Raw genomic sequence first — 23,276 nt, forward strand, 5'->3', positions numbered from 1 at the left:
TACACAATGTACATCTTTACAGTAAATCTCAATTATGCATTTGACTGGATTTATAAATGTAATCTAAAGCTAATATAAGTAGAGGGACTTTTGTCAGAGGTTGCTTGTTGTGAGTGCTGAGGGAACTTTATGCACTTGGCCAGATGATTGTGCATCTTTGTTGCATTCTTCACATATGATTTGGCACAGTATTTGCAAATGTACACAGCTTTTCCCTTCTACATTTGCGGCAGTGTAATGTCTCCACACATCAGATAGTGCCCGTGGCATTTTCCTGAAAAGATTACAAAAAAATGAGTGGAAAAGAAAAACAAATATAATTCCATGAACAGATAAATGTGCAAGATCTTGAGAATCAGCTGTACATGTGCAGTGGACTCTTCCATCACATGTGATAAAAGAATGCACTGTGCATGCAGAGGGTTGCAATTCCATTGAATTGAGGATAGTTTAACCAAAATATGCCACAAGACCTAGAAATTCCCAGGCTTAACTTCCAATGGAAAACTTCCGGAAAAATCCCGGAAATTTACCAGAGAGTTTCCGACCCTTTGTAACACTACCTTAGATATGGATTATCAAAGCTGTTCACGTCATGCGAGCCACAATGCACACTCTTTTTGCTCTTTAGATATACACGATGTCAACACCACACCACTCCTGGTTACTTTGACTGCATCCACTTTTCCCAATGTCTTCTTCACCATCGTCGGGACTTCAAAAAGGGTTTCCCAAATAAACATCATTGTCCAAAAAAACCTAGTCCAACAAGCAAATCTATTTATAAAACCCTTTTTTTTTTACATCAGCAGATGTCACAAAGTGCTGTACAGAAACCCAGCCTAAAACCCCAAACAGCAAGCAATGCAGATGTAGAAGCATTGTGGTTAGGAAAAACTCCCTAGAATAGCAGACACCTAGGAAGAAACCTAGAGAGAAACCAGGCTCTGAGGGGTGGCTGGTCAGGTGGATATTATAAGAGTACATCTCCATTTAAGTCCAGATTGACTCAAAATGAGCCTGATGAACAGACTCATTTTCCACAACTATTTGTGCTCTTTTTGTTCCATTCTTGGACTTCACTGTTGTCCACACATTTTTCTCGCTAACTGTACTCTACATGCTTTCAGCCTCAAAAAAACACTTCTGCTTCCGCCATGTTCCGCTTCCTACCAGCATCCGCCTCCTCGTTCAAGCTCTTCAATGGATTCTGAATCATCTAGCGTGTTTGCAGGCAGAGTAAAACAAAAATAACAAAACAAAGGATGCATCTTTCCGGACCTATACATGCAGTCGGTAGATACACCCAATACAAAAATAAAATTAAAGGATTATGTTGTCCTTCCTGCCTGTTATATTGAAATATTTGCTGCAAACAATTCACTGAACCCAGGTAACCATTCTGTCAATTTCGATTTGTCCCTTCGCCTAACCTTAAATTAAAGGTTAGCAGTGTGATTTTAAGGAGAGAACATTTAGAAACCAACAGTGTTTTTGACTTTGTGGCTGTGTTAACTAATGATGACCCTACACTTGGACACCTTGCCATGGGGCAAACTTGTCACAATTCATTGGATTATTTGTAAAGGTTTACTTATTTTTTTGGCTAGTCTGCATTAAAAAAAAAAATCAAGATTTTATAAATAGTAAAATTGTGTGATATGATTGCATTTTAGAACCCGGATCCCCACGTCGCCCCAAGATGAATGGTCTTGATCAATAACGTTTTAGGCAAATTTGTGTTGCATGGCCGGGTGTGCAGGGTTTGCTCGTTTGACCATTCCATTGATCCCTAAAGAGATCTCCATCCACCCGGGACACCAGGGCATGCAAAACGATCTCACCCATTGCTTCAATACATGCTCCAAACTGTTCACTATTTAGGTTATTCATATTACCTGAGCTCATATTCTTTCTATTTCTATGGTGGATTCAAGGTCACAATTTAGATAGTCATTGATATACAGCTTGCTAGCTTGCTGAAATAAGACAGAGACAAAGAATATCGCTATTTGATAATGTCTGTGTGAATGTCCAAAAATTAACACGGTTTCACTGGAATTATCAAACGGCAAGAGTAACATGTCAACAGATTGTATAGGCACGGTTTAGCTGAGACAGGTAGCATATTTTTTTCTAAGAGTGTAAGTAGAACTATATAGGGTTTTTCGGTTTATCCCCATAAGGGAACCCTGTTTGGTGCTGGTTAGAAACCTCTGCAGAGGTTCCAGCTAGAACCCTCTATGTAGGGTTCTTCAAAGAACCCCCTCTATATGGTTCTACCTAGAACAATCTATGAAGGGTTCTACCAAGAATCATTTTATAATCTAAATGTTCTTCCTAGAACTGTCTATGAACCGTTCTACCCAGAACCCCTTTGTCTTTGGAGGGTTAAGGTGGAAGCTTTCTATGAAAGGGGTCTGATTATCCTTATATTTTGTATTATTTATGTCAATACATTACATTTTATAAGGCCTTTCTTTGAGGGCCTAATTATACCCCCAACACAGTGGTGTTAGGAATCTCCTGGTTTGGCCTGCAAATTACGTTATGCTGGCTTGCAAAGTGATGTGTAATTCCTATTGGAATCCAGCCAGAGTTAGGAAATCCAATAAGTGGAATTGTTAATCATCCACAACCTGCATTCAGAATGGCTGCCAGGATAGGAATGAGTGAATACTGAGACTACGTCAATCACCTAAACTGGAACAACCATCTCAGTAACGGGTGCAATAAATCCAACAGATTAGATTGGTTTAGAAAACTGTATGTTATTTATCTTTGTGTAGCATAAAATGTATTAACTAATCAATGTTCATACAAAAACACATATTACAATAAAACAAACTATTCTGAAAATCTCCATGCGATAGAACCAATATTTCCCAGCATGCTCTATGTAGAACTGGTAGTCTTTCTGAAATAATGATGTTACAGTATGCCTGTCTTAACTGAAAAGGTGCTCTCATAGCCTCCATTAGCTGGCTAAGGTTAGCATGCTAGCTAGTTACACTGACAGCTGTCAGTCTGTGCCCTATTTGTTGTTATTTCTCTGCTACATGTGGAAATCACCACAATGTTCCCACCCCAATTCCTGAATATGTATTGCTTCAGTCTTGGATGTGGAACTTGAGGTGGGCCTTTAAACGATCTGCCCCACCCTTGATACAAAATATTATCTTAATGTCAGCACAACTGAACAGTTTAAGTGTTTTAGGAATTTCTTGTCATATGCCCACAATGTTTCCGCAACCTAAATAAGCATTCTGGGAACCTTTTAAAGAGACTAAATGTTTTCTGGGAACGTTCTTGTAACATCAAGTGAATGTTTTTGCAGCCTAAAAGACACGTTTAAAAATATATATCTATTTATATAAGTCAGTTAAGAATAAATTCTTATTTATTTATAACATGGCCTTGGAACAGTGGGTTAACTGCCTTATTCAGAACAACAGATTTTGACCGTGGCAGCTCAGGGACTCGATCCACCAACCTGTTGGTTACTGGCCCAACGCTCTAACCACTAGGCTACCTGCCATTGTAGAAACATCTGCACAACTGGACAGTTTTTGTGTTTTGGGAACATAATAATATAGCCGCTGTACATCTGAGGCAGAATGCCTTAAAGTGAAGACATGTGAGCAGTAAATAGACAACATAATACAATGTTAGCGGAAACACTAAATCAACAAAGACTTGTTAACTATGTAATATGCATTTTACATGCATTGTTGAACATGCACCCTGAAACTCAATCGGACTTCAGATGTATGAGGAAAACTCTATAAAAAGGGAGAATCAATTGGAAATGTTGTTTGTAGAAGTCTTGCAGTTACTATAAGTCCTGTGGTAGAATGATCTGCTTACTGTGATGATACCCTTACTGTGTAAAATACCAGTAAACATCTACACTGAGGTCATGCAGAATTTATTTTCATTGGTGCAGGTGGCAGGGCATTTTGAAGGAGGTTTTCCAGCCTCTGGGTGAACTGTTGTTGCTCCCTCTCACTGTAAAGACCAATGAGATACAATTCTGTGCAGAATGACAGCTCTTTCTCACCCTTGCCACCACCATCATATGCCCCTGAATCAGTCAACTACCTGCAATGAGGGGTGAAACTACTGAATGTCACAAAGCATCTGATTTCCATGGATGATGGAACCATTGCTTTTGTTAGTAGCGTGTCACATACATTCATCACAGGTTTTTCATATTCAATAGGTTTTACCTTTGTGTGGTCTGTCAAGACGATGTGGCTAATCATTCACAGACAGAAGATAGACAGCAGTAAGGTTTGTTTGTCAAAACAACATAGTGGTGATGCCAAAAACTAGTCTTTCTGTCAGTGGATTGGCAACTGTTTGAAACAGACTGGTGAGCAGGAGATTCCCGTTGAGGCATAACCCCTTGTAGTTATTGTAGTGTTCCCATGCATTCCTGACAGTTGTCCAGACAGCGTTCGCTCAGCTAAGCCTATGTCTTGATCTGTTTTTAGATGCATCTCTGCATTTCCTCTCACGCTATGTTGGATGAAGGATGCTGTCACCTCTCGCTCGCTCTCTCTTTCTTTCTCTCTGCCCATCCCTCCCTCCCTGATAAAGACAGGGACAGCCAGTAGATGACCTGAAACACAACTCCTGTAATCCTGTAAAGCATGCTGCCTCACATTAATCAGAGCATCTCCTGCCTTACGTCCACATGGGGGTTCTGTCTGTCTAGTTGGTGTCTGGACACTGCTTTCAGAAAGTGTTCAGACCCCTTCCCTTTTTCCACATTTTGTTAGGTCACAGCCTTATTCGAAAATATATATTTAAAAAAGTCCTCACACACAATAACCCATAACGACAAAGTGAAAACAGCGTTTTTGAAATGTTTGCAAAAGTATTAAAAATAAACTGAAATACCTTATTTAAATAAGTATTCAGACCCTTTGCTATGAGACTCGAAATTAAGCTCAGGAGCATCCTGTTTCCATTGATCATCATTGAGATGTTTCTACAACTTGATTTCAGTCTACCTGATTTGACATGATTTGGAAAGGCACACACCTGTGTATATAAGGTCCCACAGTTGACAGTACATGTCAGAGTAGACAACAAGCAATGAGGTCGAAGGAATTGTCCATAGAGCTCCGAGACTGGATTGCGTCGAGGCACAGATCTGGGGAAGGGTACAAAAACATTTCTGCAGCATTGAAGGTCCCCAAGAACACGGTGGCCTCAATCATTATTAGATGGAAGAGGTTTGGAACCACCAAGTTTGAAACCTCTTTTCCTAGAGCTGGTCGCCCAGCCAAATTGAGCAGTCAGGGGAGAAGGGCCTTGGTCAGGGAGGTGACCAAGAACCCAATGGTCATTCTGACAGAGCTCCAGAGTTCCTCTGTGGAGATGGGAGAAACTTCCAGAAGGACAACCATCTCTGCAGCACTCCACCATTCACGGCTTTATGGTAAAGTGGCCAGACGGAAGCCATTCCTCAGTAAAAAGGCACATGACAGCCGGCTTGGAGTTAGCGAAAAGGCACCTAAAGGTCTCTCAGACCATGAGAAACAAGATTCTCTGCTCTGATGAAACTAAGATTAACTCTTTGGCCCTATGGTGAAGCATGGTGGAGGCAGCATCATGCTGTGGGGATGTTTTTCAGCGGCAGGGACTGAGAGACTAGTCAGGAACGAGGGAAAGATGAACGGTGCAAAGTACAGAGAGATCCTTGATGAAAACCTGCTACAGAGTGCTTGGACCTCAGACTGGGGCGAAGGTTCACCTTCCAAAGGACAACAACCATAAGCACTTTTGGGTTCTGTGTTAAACTTGAAATGTTGCTTTCCTAGAGACTGGTTAATGGTTATCTGTACCGCCCAGTTGGCTTTGGAATGTGTTGGATTGACAGGAGGAAGTCACAGTATTGCTATATTGGATATGGATGGACATATGTGGATTAGGCAAATGAGGGGTTGAGGTCAGGTCAGATCCCCTTAAGGGAGAAATTATGGTTTATTACCCTATTACTTCACCTTCCTGTCGAACCATAAGATGTTTATTTTTTGTTTAGCTTTATTTAACTAGGCAAGTCAGTTAAGAACAAATTCTTATTTTTAATGACGGCCTAGGAAAAGTGGGTTAACTGCCTTGTTCAGGGGCAGAACGACAGATTTGTACCTTGTCAGCTCGGGGATTCAAACTTGCAACCTTTCGGTTACTAGCCCAATGCTCTAACCACTAGGCTACCCTGCCTTCCCAATGTAAGGATTGGAGAGAAGGAGGAGTGCCTAAACTGGAGTATATATACTTGTGGTGGAAACATGTTTTGTATAATGCAGCTGTATTGATCCTCTGGGAAGAATTAAACATAGTTAAGCTTTCATAGTGTCCCTTTGAGTTATTTGAGAATTAAAACCTCTGAGAATTAGATGTAGAACAGTTGGCTCTGCAGGTAAGACCCTGGTGGGGTTTGTTCCCTGCTAAACCTGTAACAAGAGGGTGAAGGTCTCAGTTGCACTGGCCGTGAGAGCGCAGAGTGTGAGTGGGTGTGGGGGTGTGTATGAAGGTTTGAACAAGCTCTATTATAAGGGTTTGAGTCCGCTATTGTAAGGTTTGAGGCCTCTGTTTTTGTGCTAGACGAGGTTTGCGTCCTCAAAACGTGTTATATAGCAATAAAGAGAGGTTGGTTTTATGCCCTGTTGGGGTGGTGAACCATGAAAGATTATGTGGAAATAGGAAGAGAAGTGTGAATAATTTTGGAGGAGATGTGGCTTATCAACAACAGTGATATTTAAGGCCAATACTGGAATAAGACATTAAGTCATCCATATTCTCCAGTAATACATTTGCAGATTCTATAGTATAGGTTCTAATACAAGGTATTAAGGTCCGTAACCAATTCATAGGTACGAATACCATAACTATTATCCGCGGAAGTGGGTAAGCGCTACCTTGGAAAATAGTTAATAGAAGGTGTGCATTATAGACGGGAGTGAAGAAATCTAAAATACCCTGAACACCTTCGGGAGAGGTTAGGAAATAACTATTGATATGGCAACAAATGGCCCCCATTCTCCCTGTAATAAGGAGCTAGAGGATTTTAATAAAGCAATGGAGGCTCTGAAAGAAGCACACAAGCATTCTACAAATTCGGCTCGAATATGGGAAAAATTTTGCAAACTGGATAAAAATCGGGCAACATTTCCCTGCTAACAGAGAATTCTAATCAAATAAAGAATTCAGGGAGGCAATTATGACTTGGCACAATGACAAAGAATCATCAAAAAGCTCAATATACCAGCATTTTGATGTCAGCATTCTATCAACAAAAAAATACAAACTGATAAAACTGGAATTAGTATTATAGTACTCAGCCACAGAAAGACTGGGTACAGGAGTGCATTGATATAACTTGCACGTATGCTTTGATGGCAGGTTTGAACCCTGTGATCAAAACGGTAACTGCGGGGGTTCTTTTTTTGTTATCTTTTGAGGTTATCATGGAAGGGTATATTAGATCATGTCTTAATGCATGGTAGGAATAATTTGACCACAAACAGTGTGTGTGAACCCGTTATGGGATTTTATGAATAATGACTAAATGATGTATACATTTAACGCAGGATTGTAACTAACATAATTCTACCCTGTCTGATGAAGAATGTTTGTACATAGGCAAAGAGGAAGTGTTAACAGACAACCTGTGACCACAGTGAAACTAACAACAGTAAAGATGTCTGGTCCCCAACCAGGGAGGGGAGAAACTGTTGGGCTTGCAGTAGATTGTGTAATGTAGTAGCATATGCTAAGCAATATGTATGTGTTGGAATGGAATTGAAAAACAGCATTGTCATTGTCTTAGAGGAGGAGGGACATTTATGACGTAATGAGAGGTATATAAACCAATGTACATGAAATGATGGGCAGAGCTCTCGAGAATATACGTCACTGACTATTTTTGACTGGTCTCCATCTGTTTCATTTCCCCCAGAACCTTACAAACTCTGGGTACAGACTGAGTATTTTAATTGAATTGGTTAATGAACACATAAGAAGTAAAAAAGGGTCAGGTGATAGACTTGTGTACGTGGGAGAAACGGATGTACAGTTGAAGTCGGAAGTTTACATACACCTTGACCAAATACATTTCAACTCAGTTTTCACAATTCCTGACATTTAATCTGAGTAAAAATTCCCTGTTTTAGGTCAGTTAGGATCACCACTTTATTTTAAGAATGTGAAATGTCAGAATAATAGTGGAGAGAACTATTTATTTCAGCTTTTATTTATTTAATCACATTCCCAGTAGGTCAGAAGTTTACATACACTCAATTAGTATTTGGTAGCATTGCCTTTAAAAATTGTTTAACTTGAGGCAAACGTTTTGGGTAGCCTTCCACAAGCTTCCCACAATAAGTTGGGTGAATTTTGGCCATATGTACATACTCCAACCAGAAGCCATGGATTACAGGCAACATTCACACTGAGCTGGATGTGGCAGGGCTTGCAAACTATTACAGACTACAAAGGGAAGCACAGCCGCGAGCTGCCCAGTGACACGAGCCTACCAGACGAGCTAAATCACTTCTATGCTCGCGTCGAGGCAAGCAACACTGAGGCATGCATGAGAGCATCAGCTGTTCTGAACGACTGTGTGATCACGCTCTACGTAACCTGACATGAGTAAGACCTTTAAACAGGTCAACATACACAAGGCTGCGGGGCCAGACGGATTACCAGGACGTGTGCTCCGGGCATGTGCTGACCAACTGGCAGGTGTCTTCACTGACATTTTCAACATGTCCCTGATTGAGTCTGTAATACCAACATGCTTCAAGCAGACCACCATAGTCCCTGTGCCCAAGAACACAAAGGCAACCTGCCTAAATGACTACAGACCCGTAGCACTCACGTCCGTAGCCATGAAGTGCTTTAAAAGGCTGGTAATGGCTCACATCAACACCATTATCCCAGAAACCCTAGACCCACTCCAATTTGCATACCGCCTAAACAGATCCACAGATGATGCAATCTCAATTGCACTCCACACTGCCCTTTCCCACCTAGACAAAAGGAACACAAATGTGAGAATGCTGTTCATTGACTAAAGCTCAGCAGTCAACACCATAGTACCCTCAAAGCTCATCACCAAGCTAAGGAACCTGGGACTAAACACCTCCCTCTGCAACTGGATCCTGGACTTCCTGACGGGCCGCCCCCAGGTGGTGAGGGTAGGTAACAAAACATCTGCCATGCTGATCCTCAACACTGGAGCTCCCCAGGGGTGCGTGCTCAGACCCCTCCTGTACTCCCTGTTCACCCACGACTGCGTGGCCAGGCACGACTCCAACACCATCATTACGTTTGCATAAGACACAACAGTGGTAGGCCTGATCACCGACAACGACGAGACAGCCTATAGGGAGGATGTCAGAGATCTGGCCGGGTGGTGCCAGAATAACAACCTATCCCTCAACGTAACCAAGACTGAGATGATTGTGGACTACAGGAAAGGGAGCGCCGAGCACGCCCCGATTCTCATCGACTGGGCTGTAGTGGAGCAGGTTGAGAGCTTCAAGGTCCTTGGTGTCTACATCAACAACAAACTAGAATGGTCCAAACACACCAAGACAGTCGTGAAGAGGGCATGACAAAGCCTATTCCCCCTCAGGAAACTAAAAATATTTGGTATGGGTCCTGAGATCCTCAAAATGTTCTACAGCTGCAACATCGAGAGCATACTGACCGGTTGCATCATTGCCTGGTATGGCACTTGCTCGGCCTCCGACCGCAAGGCATAGTCACTTTAACTATACATTCATGTATATACTACCTAAATTGCCTCGACCAACCAGTGCTCCCGCACATTGGCTAACCGGGCTAGCTGCATTGTGTCCCACCACCCGCCAACCCCTCTTTTTACGCTTCTGCTACTCTCTGTTCATCATATATGCATAGTCACTTTAATTATACCTACATGTACATACTACCTCAATAAGCCTGACTAAAAGGTGTTTGAAAAAAGAATAGCAAGGCTATATACAAATGTCTTTTTACTGTTTTATTTCTTTACTTACCTACACACACACACCTTTTTTTCCCACACCATTGGTTAGAGCCTGTAAGTAAGCATTTCACTGTAAGGTCTACTACACCTGTTGTATTCGGCGCACGTGACAAATAAACTTTGATTTGATTTGATTTAGACTAAGTATGATTTCAGATACTGATCTTTCATTACCAGGCCACTTGCAACAGGAAACCAGGGACAAAGGGGGGCTGTAAATGAGAAGAGTTATTACCGGCACTAAAAGTTTCCATTTATAAATGTACATTCTAGCCGGGATGATGTGTGCTAAGTTGAGAAGCTTGAATTTGAGTCATAGAATCAAATTAAGCACTAAGGACTGTCATTCTGAATTTGGGTTGGATAATTTATAAAATGTTTTAGTTATGATTCGGATTGCAGCGAGAGACAGTTACTATCGAATGGTGAGGGGTGGGGGCGCTGCTCAAATTGATTAGGCGGCTCCAGAAACCTTATCTCTAAGTATCCTCCGACAGTGAGGGTTTGAAGTTTTTTTTTGTTCTCTTTTGTTTTACCATGTCATCAGAATTGTAATGTTAAATCACATGGATACGTAGAGATGGCTGGATGATACTGTACAATGAATTGCATACAAGGCTCATAGTCTGTGTTTTGCGATAACGCCCAAGGATGAAAATTAATTAAGGAGAGGGCATGTGTCCATCATAACATGGGCAGACAACGTAACGGATGGACGGTTTTTCCCCCAGTTTTAGTCGCATCAAGGGTGGTGTGAAGGTATTAAACATGTATTTTTTTTCCCTCTTTCCTTTTCAAGTCAATATGTTTTTAGGTTTTCATTGTTCCAGAGGAGGGACTGATGTGTATTGACTAATTGATTTGATAATGTTTTCGTATGTTTATAACTGTAGAAGTGCATTAGTAGTAGTGACTTGTGTGTTATGGGTTAGATGGAATGATATATGTGCAGATGTATCTGTAGCAGGAGGCGAGGTGTTTGAGACTGAATGTTTACATAGGGCTGTTAAGTTGGATGGAACGTGACTGCAGTGGAGATCTGTAGGGGCTCATAAATGAAGGCTGTGGTGGTTGAGGTGTTTTGTTCCCAGAGACTATGTATATTGTTACAGGAGAGGGAGGACAGTTAACTGTGCACAATATAGGGGCTATTGTGAAGTTAAATTGAACATTACGCATACCCAGATCATGGTGAGAGTAGAAGAGATAGTGGTGGCATTTCAGACACTATGGTAAACATTCAAGAAACCTGTGACTCAGAGTTTGGTTAGGTTGGATATTGTTCCAACTCATTAAATATATTTTCCAATTTCTAACAGTCGGAAAACACTTGACAGATTACATTCAGGAGTTATTCTCACGGCAGTCGCTGTAGGGAATGTAATTGAAGGAGGCTATAGTCATGGGCCATGTTAGTAGTAGCAGGGGTTCCTTTAGTAGCATTGTTGGGATATCAGTTTGAGGACTCGTGCCACATGGCTTGGTAACTGGGAGATCGATGGGAGTACAGGGGTGGCGGTTATTCAAATGTCACAAATTAGTGATCTTGCCATAAGAGGAGAGTCTATGTTGTCAGGAAATGACCCATGTGTTGCAGTGTGTATATCCTCAGGTGAAAGCAGCACAGGAGGAGCAGGAGATTACCAAGGGCACGGGCTGAATTCTGGAGATTGAGTGTACATCAAGATACACCAGGCAGGGGGTTTGTGACAGTGTTGGTCTGGTCCACACACAGTACTCCTTACTGCACCTGCAGCGGTAAAGATCGCCATGTCTCTGCTTGGTGGGTGCATAGTTCTTACATGAGGTCCAGCTGCATAATGGGTGAGCTTGAAGACACCATGACAGAGGAAGCGGAGCTAAAGAGAGAGAGAGGGAGACTAGATTCCACTGTAGACATACAGATGGGTTAGGTTTGGGAGCTACTTTTAAACATCATAGTTGGTTTAGGTTAGCTGCTTTATTGGTTAATGCATCATATGAAAGAGGATAGATAGTTGGGGTAATTGTACTCTAAACAACATTTTGAAGGCATTGATGTGAAAGCATGTACAGTGCGGAGTTACCTCAAGAGGATTTAGCATTGATTAGGGATAACCATGTGTTTATCAGGGGGCAATGGAGGAAATGGGGAACAAAGTGAAAATGACATGGCTTGGGAACACCTCTCGGAACCTGGGGCCGGAAAGGGGAAGTCTGGGTGAAAGCATGAGGAGGCTTTTTAGGGCATTCATTTTTGTGGAATTCAGCAGAAAAGTATCCTAGAGGCATAGAGTCAGGTGAAGAGAGAGTAGGAATTGTCATGGTCTCAGACTTTGGTTTTCATGCATGCATAATTATGCATAGCTTACCATATTGTTAATACTGTTATGTTTTGTGTGTCTTTTTGTAGCTTTACAAATCAAATTGTATTGGTCACATACACATGGTTAGCAGATGTTAATGCGAGTGTAGTGAAATGCTTGTGCTACTAGTTCCGACTCTACAGTAATATCTAACAAGTAATCTAACTAATTCACAACAACTACCTTATACACACACAAATGTAAAGGGATGAAAATAATATGTACATATTGTGGCAAACCTCTTCAAGGTTAGGAGCGTTTGTCACAAATTAAATGGGGAAACTGTCACCAAATCACCCATGAATGAGAGTTCTTTCGAACAGGACCTGTGTGTTTGTTTCTCCGTCCTGGTCCACCCAGGCCGTAGGCAAGGGTAGCAGGGTTCGGTACACGAATCGGGATCTCGGTAGGTCCAGGTCCAAACGCCAACAGGTAAGTCCAAAACAGTCCAGCTCATACACGGTAAATCGAGCCGATCTATATTGTCTCTTTCTCGATTGTTCATGGATCCTTCCAGCCCTCTCTCTTCCTCTTCCTGGTTTTTCTTGACCCTTTATCTGTGTCGGCTCCACCTTCTGAGGGTTCCCCTTGCTTCTGTGACTTGTAGTTTTGGCAGTCAGCCATTTTGTGATCTGTAGTTCTGATCAGGGTGGCCATTTTAGTGATCGGGCAGAGCCCGTTTATTAGTTCTCATATCTGCCATTTATCACTCGACCCCCTTCTTTGCCACAATATAAATATATGGATGAGCGATGGCGTGCGACATAAGCAAGATGCAGTAGATGGTATAGAATACAGTATATACATATAAGATGAGTAATGTAGGATATGTAAACATTATTAAAATAGCGTTATTTCAAGTGACTAGTGATACCTTTATTAAGTCCATTTATTTAAGTGGCCAGAGATTTTAATCTGTATGTTGGCAGCAGCCTTCTCTATGTTAGGGATGGCTGTTTAACAGTCTGATAGCCTTGAGATAGAAGCTGTGTTGCAGTCTCTCGGTCCCAGCTTTGATGCACCTGTACTGACCTCGCCTTCTGGATGATAGCGGAGTGAACAGGCAGTGGCTTGGGTGGTTGTTGTCCTTGATGATCTTTTTGGTCTTCCTGTGACATCGGGTGCTGTAGGTGTCCTGGAGGGCAAGTAGTTTGCCCCCGGTGATGCGCTCTCCCTCTGGAGAGCCTTGCGGTTGAAGGCGGTGAAATTGCCGTACCAGCCAGTCAGGATGCTCTCTATTGTGCATCTAAAAGTTAGTGAGTGTTTTAGATGACAAGCCAAATTTCTTCAGCCTCCTGAGGTTGAAGAGGTGCTGTTGCGCTTTCTTCACCAGGGCGTCTGTGTGGGTGGACCATTTCAGTTTGTCTGTGATGTGTATGGCGAGGAACTTAAAACTTTCTACCTTCTCCACTACTGTCCCGTCGATGTGGATGGGGAGGGTGCATCCTCTGCTGTTTTCTGTAGTCAACGATCATCTCCTTTGTTTTGTTTACGTTGAGTGAGAGGTTATTTTCCTGACACCACACTCCGAGGGCCCTCACCTCCTCCCTGTAAGCCGTCTCGTCATTGTTGGTAATTAGGCCTACCACTGTAGTGTCGTCTGCAAACATGATGATTGCGTTGGAAGCGTGCATGGCCACACAGTCATGGGTGAACAGGGAGTACAGGGAGTACAGAGAGGGCTGAGAACGCACCCTTGTGGGGCCCCAGTGTTGAGGATCAACGGGGTGGAGAAGTTGTTTCCTACCTTCACCACCTGGGGGCGGGCCGTCAGAAAGTCCAGGACCCAGTTGCACAGGGCGGAGTCGAGACCCAGGGTCTCGAGCTTAAAGATGAGTTTGGGAGGTGTTAAATGCTGAGCTGTAGTCAATGAACAACAATGAACAGCATTCTTACATAGGTATTCCTCTTGTCAAGATGGGATAGGGCAGTGGGATGGCGATTGCATTGTCAGGGGACCTATTGGTGCGGTAAGCAAATTGGAGTGGGTCTAGGGTATTAGGTGGGGTGGAGGGGATATGAAAAAGCACTTCATGATGTCAGAAGTGAGTGCAATGGGGCGATAGTCATTTAGTTCAGTTACCTTGTGGGGACATGTGGGGACAACAGACTGGGATAGGGATTGGTTGAATATATCCGTAAACACACCAGCCAGCTGGTTTGCACATGCTCTGAGGACGCGGCTAGGGAGGCCGTCTGGGCCGGAAGCCTTGCAAGGGTTAACACCTTTAAATGTTTTACTCAAGTTGGAGGAGGAGAGCCCATAGGCTTCGGTGGCGGGCCGTGTCAGTGGCACTGCATTGTTCTTAAAGCGAGCAAAGAAGTTGTTTAATTTGTCTGGGAGCTGGACGTCAATGTCCGAAATGTGGCTGGTTCTCTTTTTGTAATCCATGATTGACTGTAGAACCTGCCACGTACGTCTTTTGTTTGAGCCGTTGAATAGCAAATCTACTTTGTCTCTATACTGACGCTTTGCTTGTTTGATTGCCTTGGCGGAGGGAATAGCTGCACTGTTTGTATTCGGTCATGTTTCCGGTTGCCTTGCCATGATTAAAAGCGGTGGTTCGCGCTTTCAGTTTTGTGCGAATGCTGCCATTAATCCATGTTTTCTGGTTAGGGAAGGTTTTAATAGTCACAGTGGGTATGAGTCAGCGTATACATCAATGTTGTTGTCTGAGGCTATCCGGAACATATTCCAGTCCACGTGATTGAAGCAATCTTAAAGCGTGGAATCTGATTGGTCAGACCAGCATTGTATTGACCTGAGCACGGGCGTTTCCTGTTTTAGTTTCTGTCTATAGGCTGGGAGCAACAACATGGATTCATGGTCAGATTTTCCGAAGGCAGGGCGCGGGAGGGCCTTGTATGCATTGCACAAGTTCGAGTAGCAATGATCCAGAATTCTGCCAGCTTGTGTCATTCATTTGATATGTTGATAGAATTAAGGTAGTATTGATCTTAGGTTAGCTTTGATCTTAGGTTAGCCTCCGGATGTATGGTTTCCAGTTTACATAGAGTCCAGTGAAGATCTTTCAGGGCCGAAGAGGTATCTGCTTGGGGGGGATATACACGGCTGTGACTATAATCGAAGAGAATTCACTTGAAGATAATGCAGTCGGCATTTGATTGTAAGGAATACTTACAATCAGTCAGGTGAACAAAAGGAATTGAGTTCCTGTATGTTGTGATTACACCATGAGTCGTTAATCATTAAGGCATACACACCCGCCCGTCTTCTTACCAGAGAGATGTTTGCTTCTGTTGGCGCGTTGCATGAAGAAACCGGGTGGCTTTACCGACTCTGACAACGTATCCCGAGTGAGCAGTTTTCATGAAACAGAATGTTACAATCTCTGATGTTTCTCTGGAAGGCAACTCATGCCCTAATTTCGTCCACCTTGTTATCTAGAGATTGGACATTAGTGAGTAATAATGCTAGGAAGCGGTGGATGGTGTGCTCGCCTTCTGAGTCTGACCAAGAGGCCACTCCATCTGCCTCTCCTGCGGCGACCACTTTGTTTTGGGTCGGCCTCTGGGATAAGATCACATGTCCAGGGTGGAGGTCCGAACAAAGGATCCGTTTCGGGTAAGACTTGTTCCTGGTCGTAATGATGGTAAGTAGACGTCGCTTTTATATCCAATAGTTCTTCCCGGCTGTATGTAATAACACCTGAGATTTTCTGAGCTAACAATGTAAGAAATAGTACATAAAAAAACAAATAACTGCATAGTTATCTGAGGACCTGAAGCAAGGCAACCATCTCTGTCAGCGCCATCAACTCTTATGCTATCACTCTCTTAGGAACTAGAAGGAGAAAGTGGAGAAACTAAAAGCAGCTCTAGCTGAAGTGGAGGAAGCCACCAGCTTCAGCTGGAATGTCATTCTGTTGTGTGATGAGAGATGGAAATAAGATTGATTTATGATCACACCATGCACAGAGGCCATAAGTCTCTGAGTTTGTAAACCTCACGGTGAATGTTTTGTTATCATTGTTTGTTCATTTATAATCATGTTTTATTTATTTTTTTGTTCATGTTTTATTATTATTGTTTGTTCATGTATATGTCATTTCCAAGTGTATGTAATGTTGAACAGTGTGGAGTTAAAATGTTCAAAATGGGGGGACTGTTGGATGCTGTGTTAAACTTGGAACATTGCTATCCTAGAGACTAGTTTTTACATCAGACATTAATGGTTATCTGCAGGAGCCAGATGGCTTTGGAATGTGGTGGGTGGATGGGAGGAAGTCACAGGATTGCTATAGAGGATATGGATGGACATATGTGGATTAGGCAACTGAGGGGTTGAGGTCTGGTCAGATCCCCTTAAAACCTCTTGGTGTTAGGGGGCAGTATTTTCATTTTTGGAAAAAAAAGGTTCCCGTTTTAAACGGGATATTTTGTCAGGAAAATATGCTAGAATATGCATATAATTGACAGCTTTGGATAGAAAACACTCTAACGTTTCCAAACCTGTAAGGATATTGTCTGTGAATATAACAGAACTGATGTTGCAGGCGAAAGCCTGAGAAAAATCCAATCCGGAAGTGCCCCAGGTTTTGAAAGCGCTGCGTTCCAATAACTCCCTATTCAGCTGTGAATGTACCATCAACGAGCTTACTACGCTTTCTACGTATTCCCCAAGGTGTCTACAGCATTGTGACGTAGTTTTACGCATTTCTGTTGAAGAATAGCCGTAGGCGGCCACATTGCGTAAGTGGTCACATGGTGGCTCCGAGAGAGATTCTCGCGTAAAATACAGAGGTAGCCAATACTCCAATCGGTCCTAGTGAAAAACGAATTGTCCCGACGGATATATTATCGAATAGATATTAGAAAAACACCTTGAGGATGGATTCTAAACAACGTTTGCCATGTTTCTGTCGATATTATGGAGCTAATTTGGAATATTTTTCGGCGTTGTGGAGACCGCAATTTCCGGGCGATTTCTCAGCCAAATGTGAAGAACAAACGGAGCTATTTCGCCTCCAAAAATGATCTTTTGGGAAAAAATGAACTTTGGCTGTCTACCTGGAAGTCTCGTGAGTGAAAACATCCGAAGTTCATCAAAGGTAAACTAATTCATTTGATTGCTTTTCTGATTTCCGTGACAAGGTTGCCTGCTGCTTAGCAAGGCATAATGCTATGCTAGGCTATCGCTAAACTTACACAAATGCTTGTCTAGCGTTGGCTGTAAAGCATATTTTGAAAATCTGAGATGACAGGGTGATTAACAAAAGGCTAAGCTGTGTTCCAATATATTTCACTTGTCATTTTCATGAATAGGAAGAATTTCTAGGAAGATTTATGTCCGTTGTGTTATGCTAATTAGTGTCAGATGATGACAACGGTCCCGTTCATGGGATGGGGTGTCACTACAGGTTAAGGGAGAAATTATGGTTTATTACCCTCTTCCTGTCAAACCATGATAGATTGGAGAGAAGGAGTGCCTACATCGGAGTATAAATACTTGTGGTGGTGGAAACATGTTTTGTCAAATGCAGCTGTATTGATCCTCTGGGAAGAATTAAACTTGGTTAAGCTTTCATAGTGTCCTTTGAGTTATTTACTCTGATAATTAGAACCTAACAGCACACAGCCAAGACAACGCAGGAGTGGCCTTGGGTACAAGTTTCTGACTGTCCTTGAGTGGCCCAGCCAGAGCCCGGACTTGAACTTGATCAAACATCTCTGGAGAGACCTGAAAATAAATGGGCAGCCACCCTCCCCATCCAATCTAGCAGAGTTTGAGAGGATCTGCAGAGTAGAATGGGAGAAACTCCCCAAATACAGGTGTGCCAAGCTTGTAGTGTCATTCCCAAGAAGACTTCAGGCTGTAATCACTGCCAAAGGTGCTTTTTAATAAATTTGCAAAATTGTCTAAACCTGTGTTTCCTTTGTCATTATGGGATATTGTGTGTATATTGATGAGGGAAAAAACTATTTGATACATTTTAGAATAAGGCTGTAACAACAAAATGTGGAAAAAGTCAAGGGGTCTGAATCCTTTCCGAATGCACTGTATTTATGGCCTGTTAATTCTCATTAGTCTCACTCTCACTTGGTATATCTTGTGCTCTCTCTGTTTTTCTCCAGGTTCACTAAACCAGCCCCCATGTTCCTTGATCCGAATTTTAGACGATTCACCAAAATCAGCAAATTCTTCCCACCCTTTGGAATGAAAATGCAAGGTATGGACCTCCATTTTAGATCTATTTCATTTTGGATGACCATGAGGAATGGGGAGCCCCTGGGAGAGGACACTGTTGACCACTAGCTCAACTACAGGGAGGTAGTGCTTTGGGTGACTGCTTAGATGAGGGCAGTACACAATGTCCAAATACTGGCCTTATTGAGAATAACCTCACTGTTTCTCCTAGCTATGCAGGCATCACAGCTAAGCAAAGCATTTCTTGCTGCCCCTCGCTTATATTTTTTAAAACAATGTGATCACCAATTTAACTAGTGTTTAATCTCGTCAAATCCCTTGTAAAGTTGATGTTACACATTTGGGTTCATTTGACGTAAATATCAATGTTATAGCTGTTTTAATAGAAATCTGTCTAAATGTAATGACGATAATGATGGTGTCAGTGCGCTCAAATTGTGCTAAATATATAAATATCCCTGGAAAGGTATCAGGAGGATGACTTTGTAGTCTAGCTCTCCATGTTGCATGTGCAGAAAATGCCTTTATGTTCTTGGTTCTCGGTATTAGAGGAAGGGTGTTTGCTAACTAGTGTTCTCATAGAAATCTGTCTGATTCTGATACCAAACTCCATCCATGCCCTTTCTCTGTAATACTGAACAGTAACATTGAGCAACACCAACACACTACAGGACCACTGTCAGATCCTTCTGCCTACCAGTGTCAGGCCCTAATTGGAAAGCCCAGTCTCAGCCCCACACCTTTGTTCCTCACGCCACAAGTCTCCCACCCAAACACATGTTAGTTGTGGAATGATTAGCTACAGTATGTAGCCAGCCACTACCCTGCCTTCAACACAGCATCATCTAATCAGTTTTATTTAATTTAACCTTTATTTATACAGGTTATTGAAGTAATCTCTTCTGTAAGAGAGACCTATTAATCAGTAATAATCAGTGAGCTATTTGTGGCCTGACTGCCTGCCCTCATCCTCATGGCTGATAGGAACCAGGAAGCCCAACCAACACCCTCTATTCTCCCAACTAACCAACACATTCTGGGCGTTTTCTGTTCTGTGACTCGGTAGTAAAGGCAGTTTGAGGGATCACACTAAACATGTGGTTTCCACTTCTGCCTGAACATAGATTATTAAAGTCATACTGTAAGCCTTTGTCTTGTTATTGATTGGTTGGCAGAACTAGAGTCCTTCATTGTCAGACATTGGGCTGTTTCAGGGGTGTGCCTAGCCTAGGTGCCTCACCCTTGCAGATGGTGCTATGGTAGCCTAGCCCTCATCTGATATCAGCTGTGTGGTTTGACTGGAAGGAGAGAAAATCCTTTCAAATGATTCCCATCCAGCCTGATTGATCTTGTCTGTTTATATCTAGGATATCACCACAGTAGTCAACAACTCTTCTCCCTGGTTGCGTCCCAAATTGCACCCTATTGCCTATATAGTGCACTACTTTTAATCAGACCCCTATAGGCCCTGATTTCTTTTTTTCACCTTTATTTAACCAGGTAGGCAAGTTGAGAAAAAGTTCTCATTTACAATTGCGACCTGGCCAAGATAAAGCAAAGCAGTTCGACAGATACAACGACACAGAGTTACACATGGAGTAAAACAAACATACAGTCAATAATACAGTATAAACAAGTCTATATACAATGTGAGCAAATGAGGTGAGAAGGGAGGTAAAGGCAAAAAAGGCCATGGTGGCAAAGTAAATACAATATAGCAAGTAAAACACTGGAATGGTAGTTTTGCAATGGAAGAATGTGCAAAGTAGAAATAAAAATAATGGGGTGCAAAGGAGCAAAATAAATAAATAAATAAAATACAGTTGGGAAAGAGGTAGTTGTTTGGGCTAAATTATAGGTGGGCTCTGTACAGGTGCAGTAATCTGTGAGCTGCTCTGACAGTTGTTGCTTAAAGCTAGTGAGGGAGATAAGAGTTTCCAGTTTCAGAGATTTTTGTAGTTCGTTCCAGTCATTGGCAGCAGAGAACTAGAAGGAGAGGCGGCCAAAGAAAGAATTGGTTTTGGGGGTGACTAGAGAGATATACCTGCTGGAGCGTGTGCTACAGGTGGGAGATGCTATGGTGACCAGCGAGCTGAGATAAGGGGGGACTTTACCTAGCAGGGTCTTGTAGATGACATGGAGCCAGTGGGTTTGGCGACGAGTATGAAGCGAGGGCCAGCCAACGAGAGCGTACAGGTCGCAATGGTGGGTAGTATATGGGGCTTTGGTGACAAAACGGATTGCACTGCATCCAATTTGTTGAATAGGGTATTGGAGGCTATTTTGTAAATGACATCGCCAAAGTCGAGGATTGGTAGGATGGTCAGTTTTACAAGGGTATGTTTGGCAGCATGAGTGAAGGATGCTTTGTTGCGAAATAGGAAGCCAATTCTAGATTTAACTTTGGATTGGATATCTTTGATATGGGTCTGGAAGGAGAGTTTACAGTCTAACCAGACACCTAAGTATTTGTAGTTGTCCACGTACTCTAAGTCAGAGCCGTCCAGAGTAGTGATGTTGGACAGGCGGGTAGGTGCAGGTAGCGATCGGTTGAAGAGCATGCATTTAGTTTTACTTGTATTTAAGAGCAATTGGAGGCCACGGAACGAGAGTTGTATGGCATTGAAGCTTGCCTGGAGGGTTGTTAACACAGTGTCCAAAGAAGGGCCGGAAGTATACAGAATGGTGTCGTCTGCGTAGAGGTGGATCAGAGACTCACCAGCAGCAAGAGCGACCTCATTGATGTATACAGAGAAGAGAGTCGGTCCAAGAATTGAACACTGTGGCACCCCCATAGAGACTGCCAGAGGTCCGGACAGCAGACCCTCCGATTTGACACACTGAACTCTATCAGAGAAGTAGTTGGTGAACCAGGCAAGCCAATCATTTGAGAAACCAAGGCTGTCGAGTCTGCCGATGAGGATGTGGTGATTGACAGAGTTGAAAGCCTTGGCCAGATCAATGAATACGGCTGCACAGTAATGTTTCTTATCGATGGCGGTTAAGATATCGTTTAGGACCTTGAGCGTGGCTGAGGTGCACCCATGACCAGCTCTGAAACCAGATTGCATAGCAGAGAAGGTATGGTGAGATTCGAAATGGTCGTTTGTTGTTTGTTGACTTGGCTTTCGAAGACCTTAGAAAGGCATGGTAGGATAGATATAGGTCTGTAGCAGTTTGGGTCAAGAGTGTGTCCCCCTTTGAAGAGGGGGATGACCGCAGCTGCTTTCCAATCTTTGGGAATCTCAGACGACACGAAAGAGAGGTTGAACAGGCTAGTAATAGGGGTGGCAACAATTTCGGCAGATAATTTTTAGAAAGAAAGGGTCCAGATTGTCTAGCCCGGCTGATTTGTAGGGGTCCAGATTTTGCAGCTCTTTCAGAACATCAGCTGAACGGATTTGGGAGAAGGAGAAATGGGGAAGGCTTGGGCGAGTTGCTGTTGGGGGTGCAGTACTGTTGACCGGGGTAGGAGTAGCCAGGTGGAAAGCATGGCCAGCCGTAGAAAAATGCTTATTGAAATTCTCAATTATGGTGGATTTATCAATGGTGACAGTGTTTCCTATCTTCAGTGCAGTGGGCAGCTGGGAGGAGGTGTTCTTATTCTCCATGGACTTTACAGTGTCCCAGAACTTTTTTGAGTTAGTGTTGCAGGAAGCAAATTTCTGCTTGAAAAAGCTAGCCTTGGCTTTTCTAACTGCCTGTGTATAATGGTTTCTAGCTTCCCTGAACAGCTGCATATCACGGGGGCTGTTCGATGCTAATGCAGAACGCCATAGGATGTTTTTGTGATCAAAAGTAGTGCCCTATTTTGGGAGAGGGATACCTTTTATTATGCAGCCCTCTCCCTCCCCATCTCTCCAGTGTTAGTCACAATGCACATATGCAAGTCATTTTGGACAAAGCTGAGACTGTCTCTACATCAATGCTTTTCACTGCCTCTGAGTGATCCTCAATTATACTATAGTAGATTGTGTCACGGGATTTCAAAATCATGTGTCATACTGACACATCCCGTGACACAATCTACTATAGTATAATTCACTATAGTCAATGTTCCCTAATCCAGGGTCTGGGGACCCAAAAGCGTGCACATTTTTGTTTTTGCACTGTTCAACTCATCATCAAACTATTGACTAGTGAAATTGTGGGTTTGGTGCTAGGGCAAAAACTAAAATGTGCACCTGTTGTGTCCCCAGGACCAGCTTTAGGAAACACTGCTATAGGCAATATTGTTTTAACAATGGGCTGATTCCATTTTTTTTTAAATGCATCATGACCTAATTACAGTAATAATTATGTTCAAAAAAGTATGCTAACTGAAAAACATATTTTGCTAAAATGGGTCACCTTTGGATCATCATTTTTATGATCTCCACTGCATCTGAGAATTGAACACAAGTGCCTAATAGCAATTTAATGCTCTGGCAATTTAGTTTAACGTCAATAATCACGAATAGCACGCAAGTAGCCTACTTGGCCTAAGCCTACAGTATACAGTCAAATCATCATGTCATCATCTGTCATCTCATGACAGATGGTCCAGCGATTCAGCTCTCACAATTGTTTAGGCAATTACTGTTAATTTAAACTTGATCTCCTGAATTATAGGCCAAGTGTATTTAACCTTGTCAATTGTATAGAAAACATCCGGATTGCAGTCATTCCTTTCCTTTTATATCTTCCTAGAATAACTGGCTATATAAATAGGCCT

At 42.6% G+C, this 23,276-nt stretch overlaps 1 protein-coding gene across 10 annotated transcripts in view; it reads left to right on the forward strand.

The window, feature by feature from the left end:
* LOC115145200 (CMP-N-acetylneuraminate-beta-1,4-galactoside alpha-2,3-sialyltransferase-like) overlaps positions 1-23,276 on the forward strand; it is a 103,501-nt gene that overhangs the window by 38,888 nt on the left and 41,337 nt on the right. For all 10 annotated transcript variants that reach the window (XR_003865935.2, XR_003865934.1, XR_003865936.1 and 7 more), the window contains exon 5: positions 18,490-18,584. Coding sequence is in view for 6 of the 10 variants with exons in the window: in XM_029686561.2 (XP_029542421.1) it covers positions 18,490-18,584 (95 nt within the window). In the remaining 4 variants the exon portion in view is untranslated. The remainder of the gene's footprint in view (positions 1-18,489; positions 18,585-23,276) is intronic.

The sequence above is a fragment of the Oncorhynchus nerka genome, linkage group LG17 (assembly GCF_034236695.1).
Source record: "Oncorhynchus nerka isolate Pitt River linkage group LG17, Oner_Uvic_2.0, whole genome shotgun sequence".
Classification (NCBI taxonomy): domain Eukaryota; kingdom Metazoa; phylum Chordata; class Actinopteri; order Salmoniformes; family Salmonidae; genus Oncorhynchus; species Oncorhynchus nerka.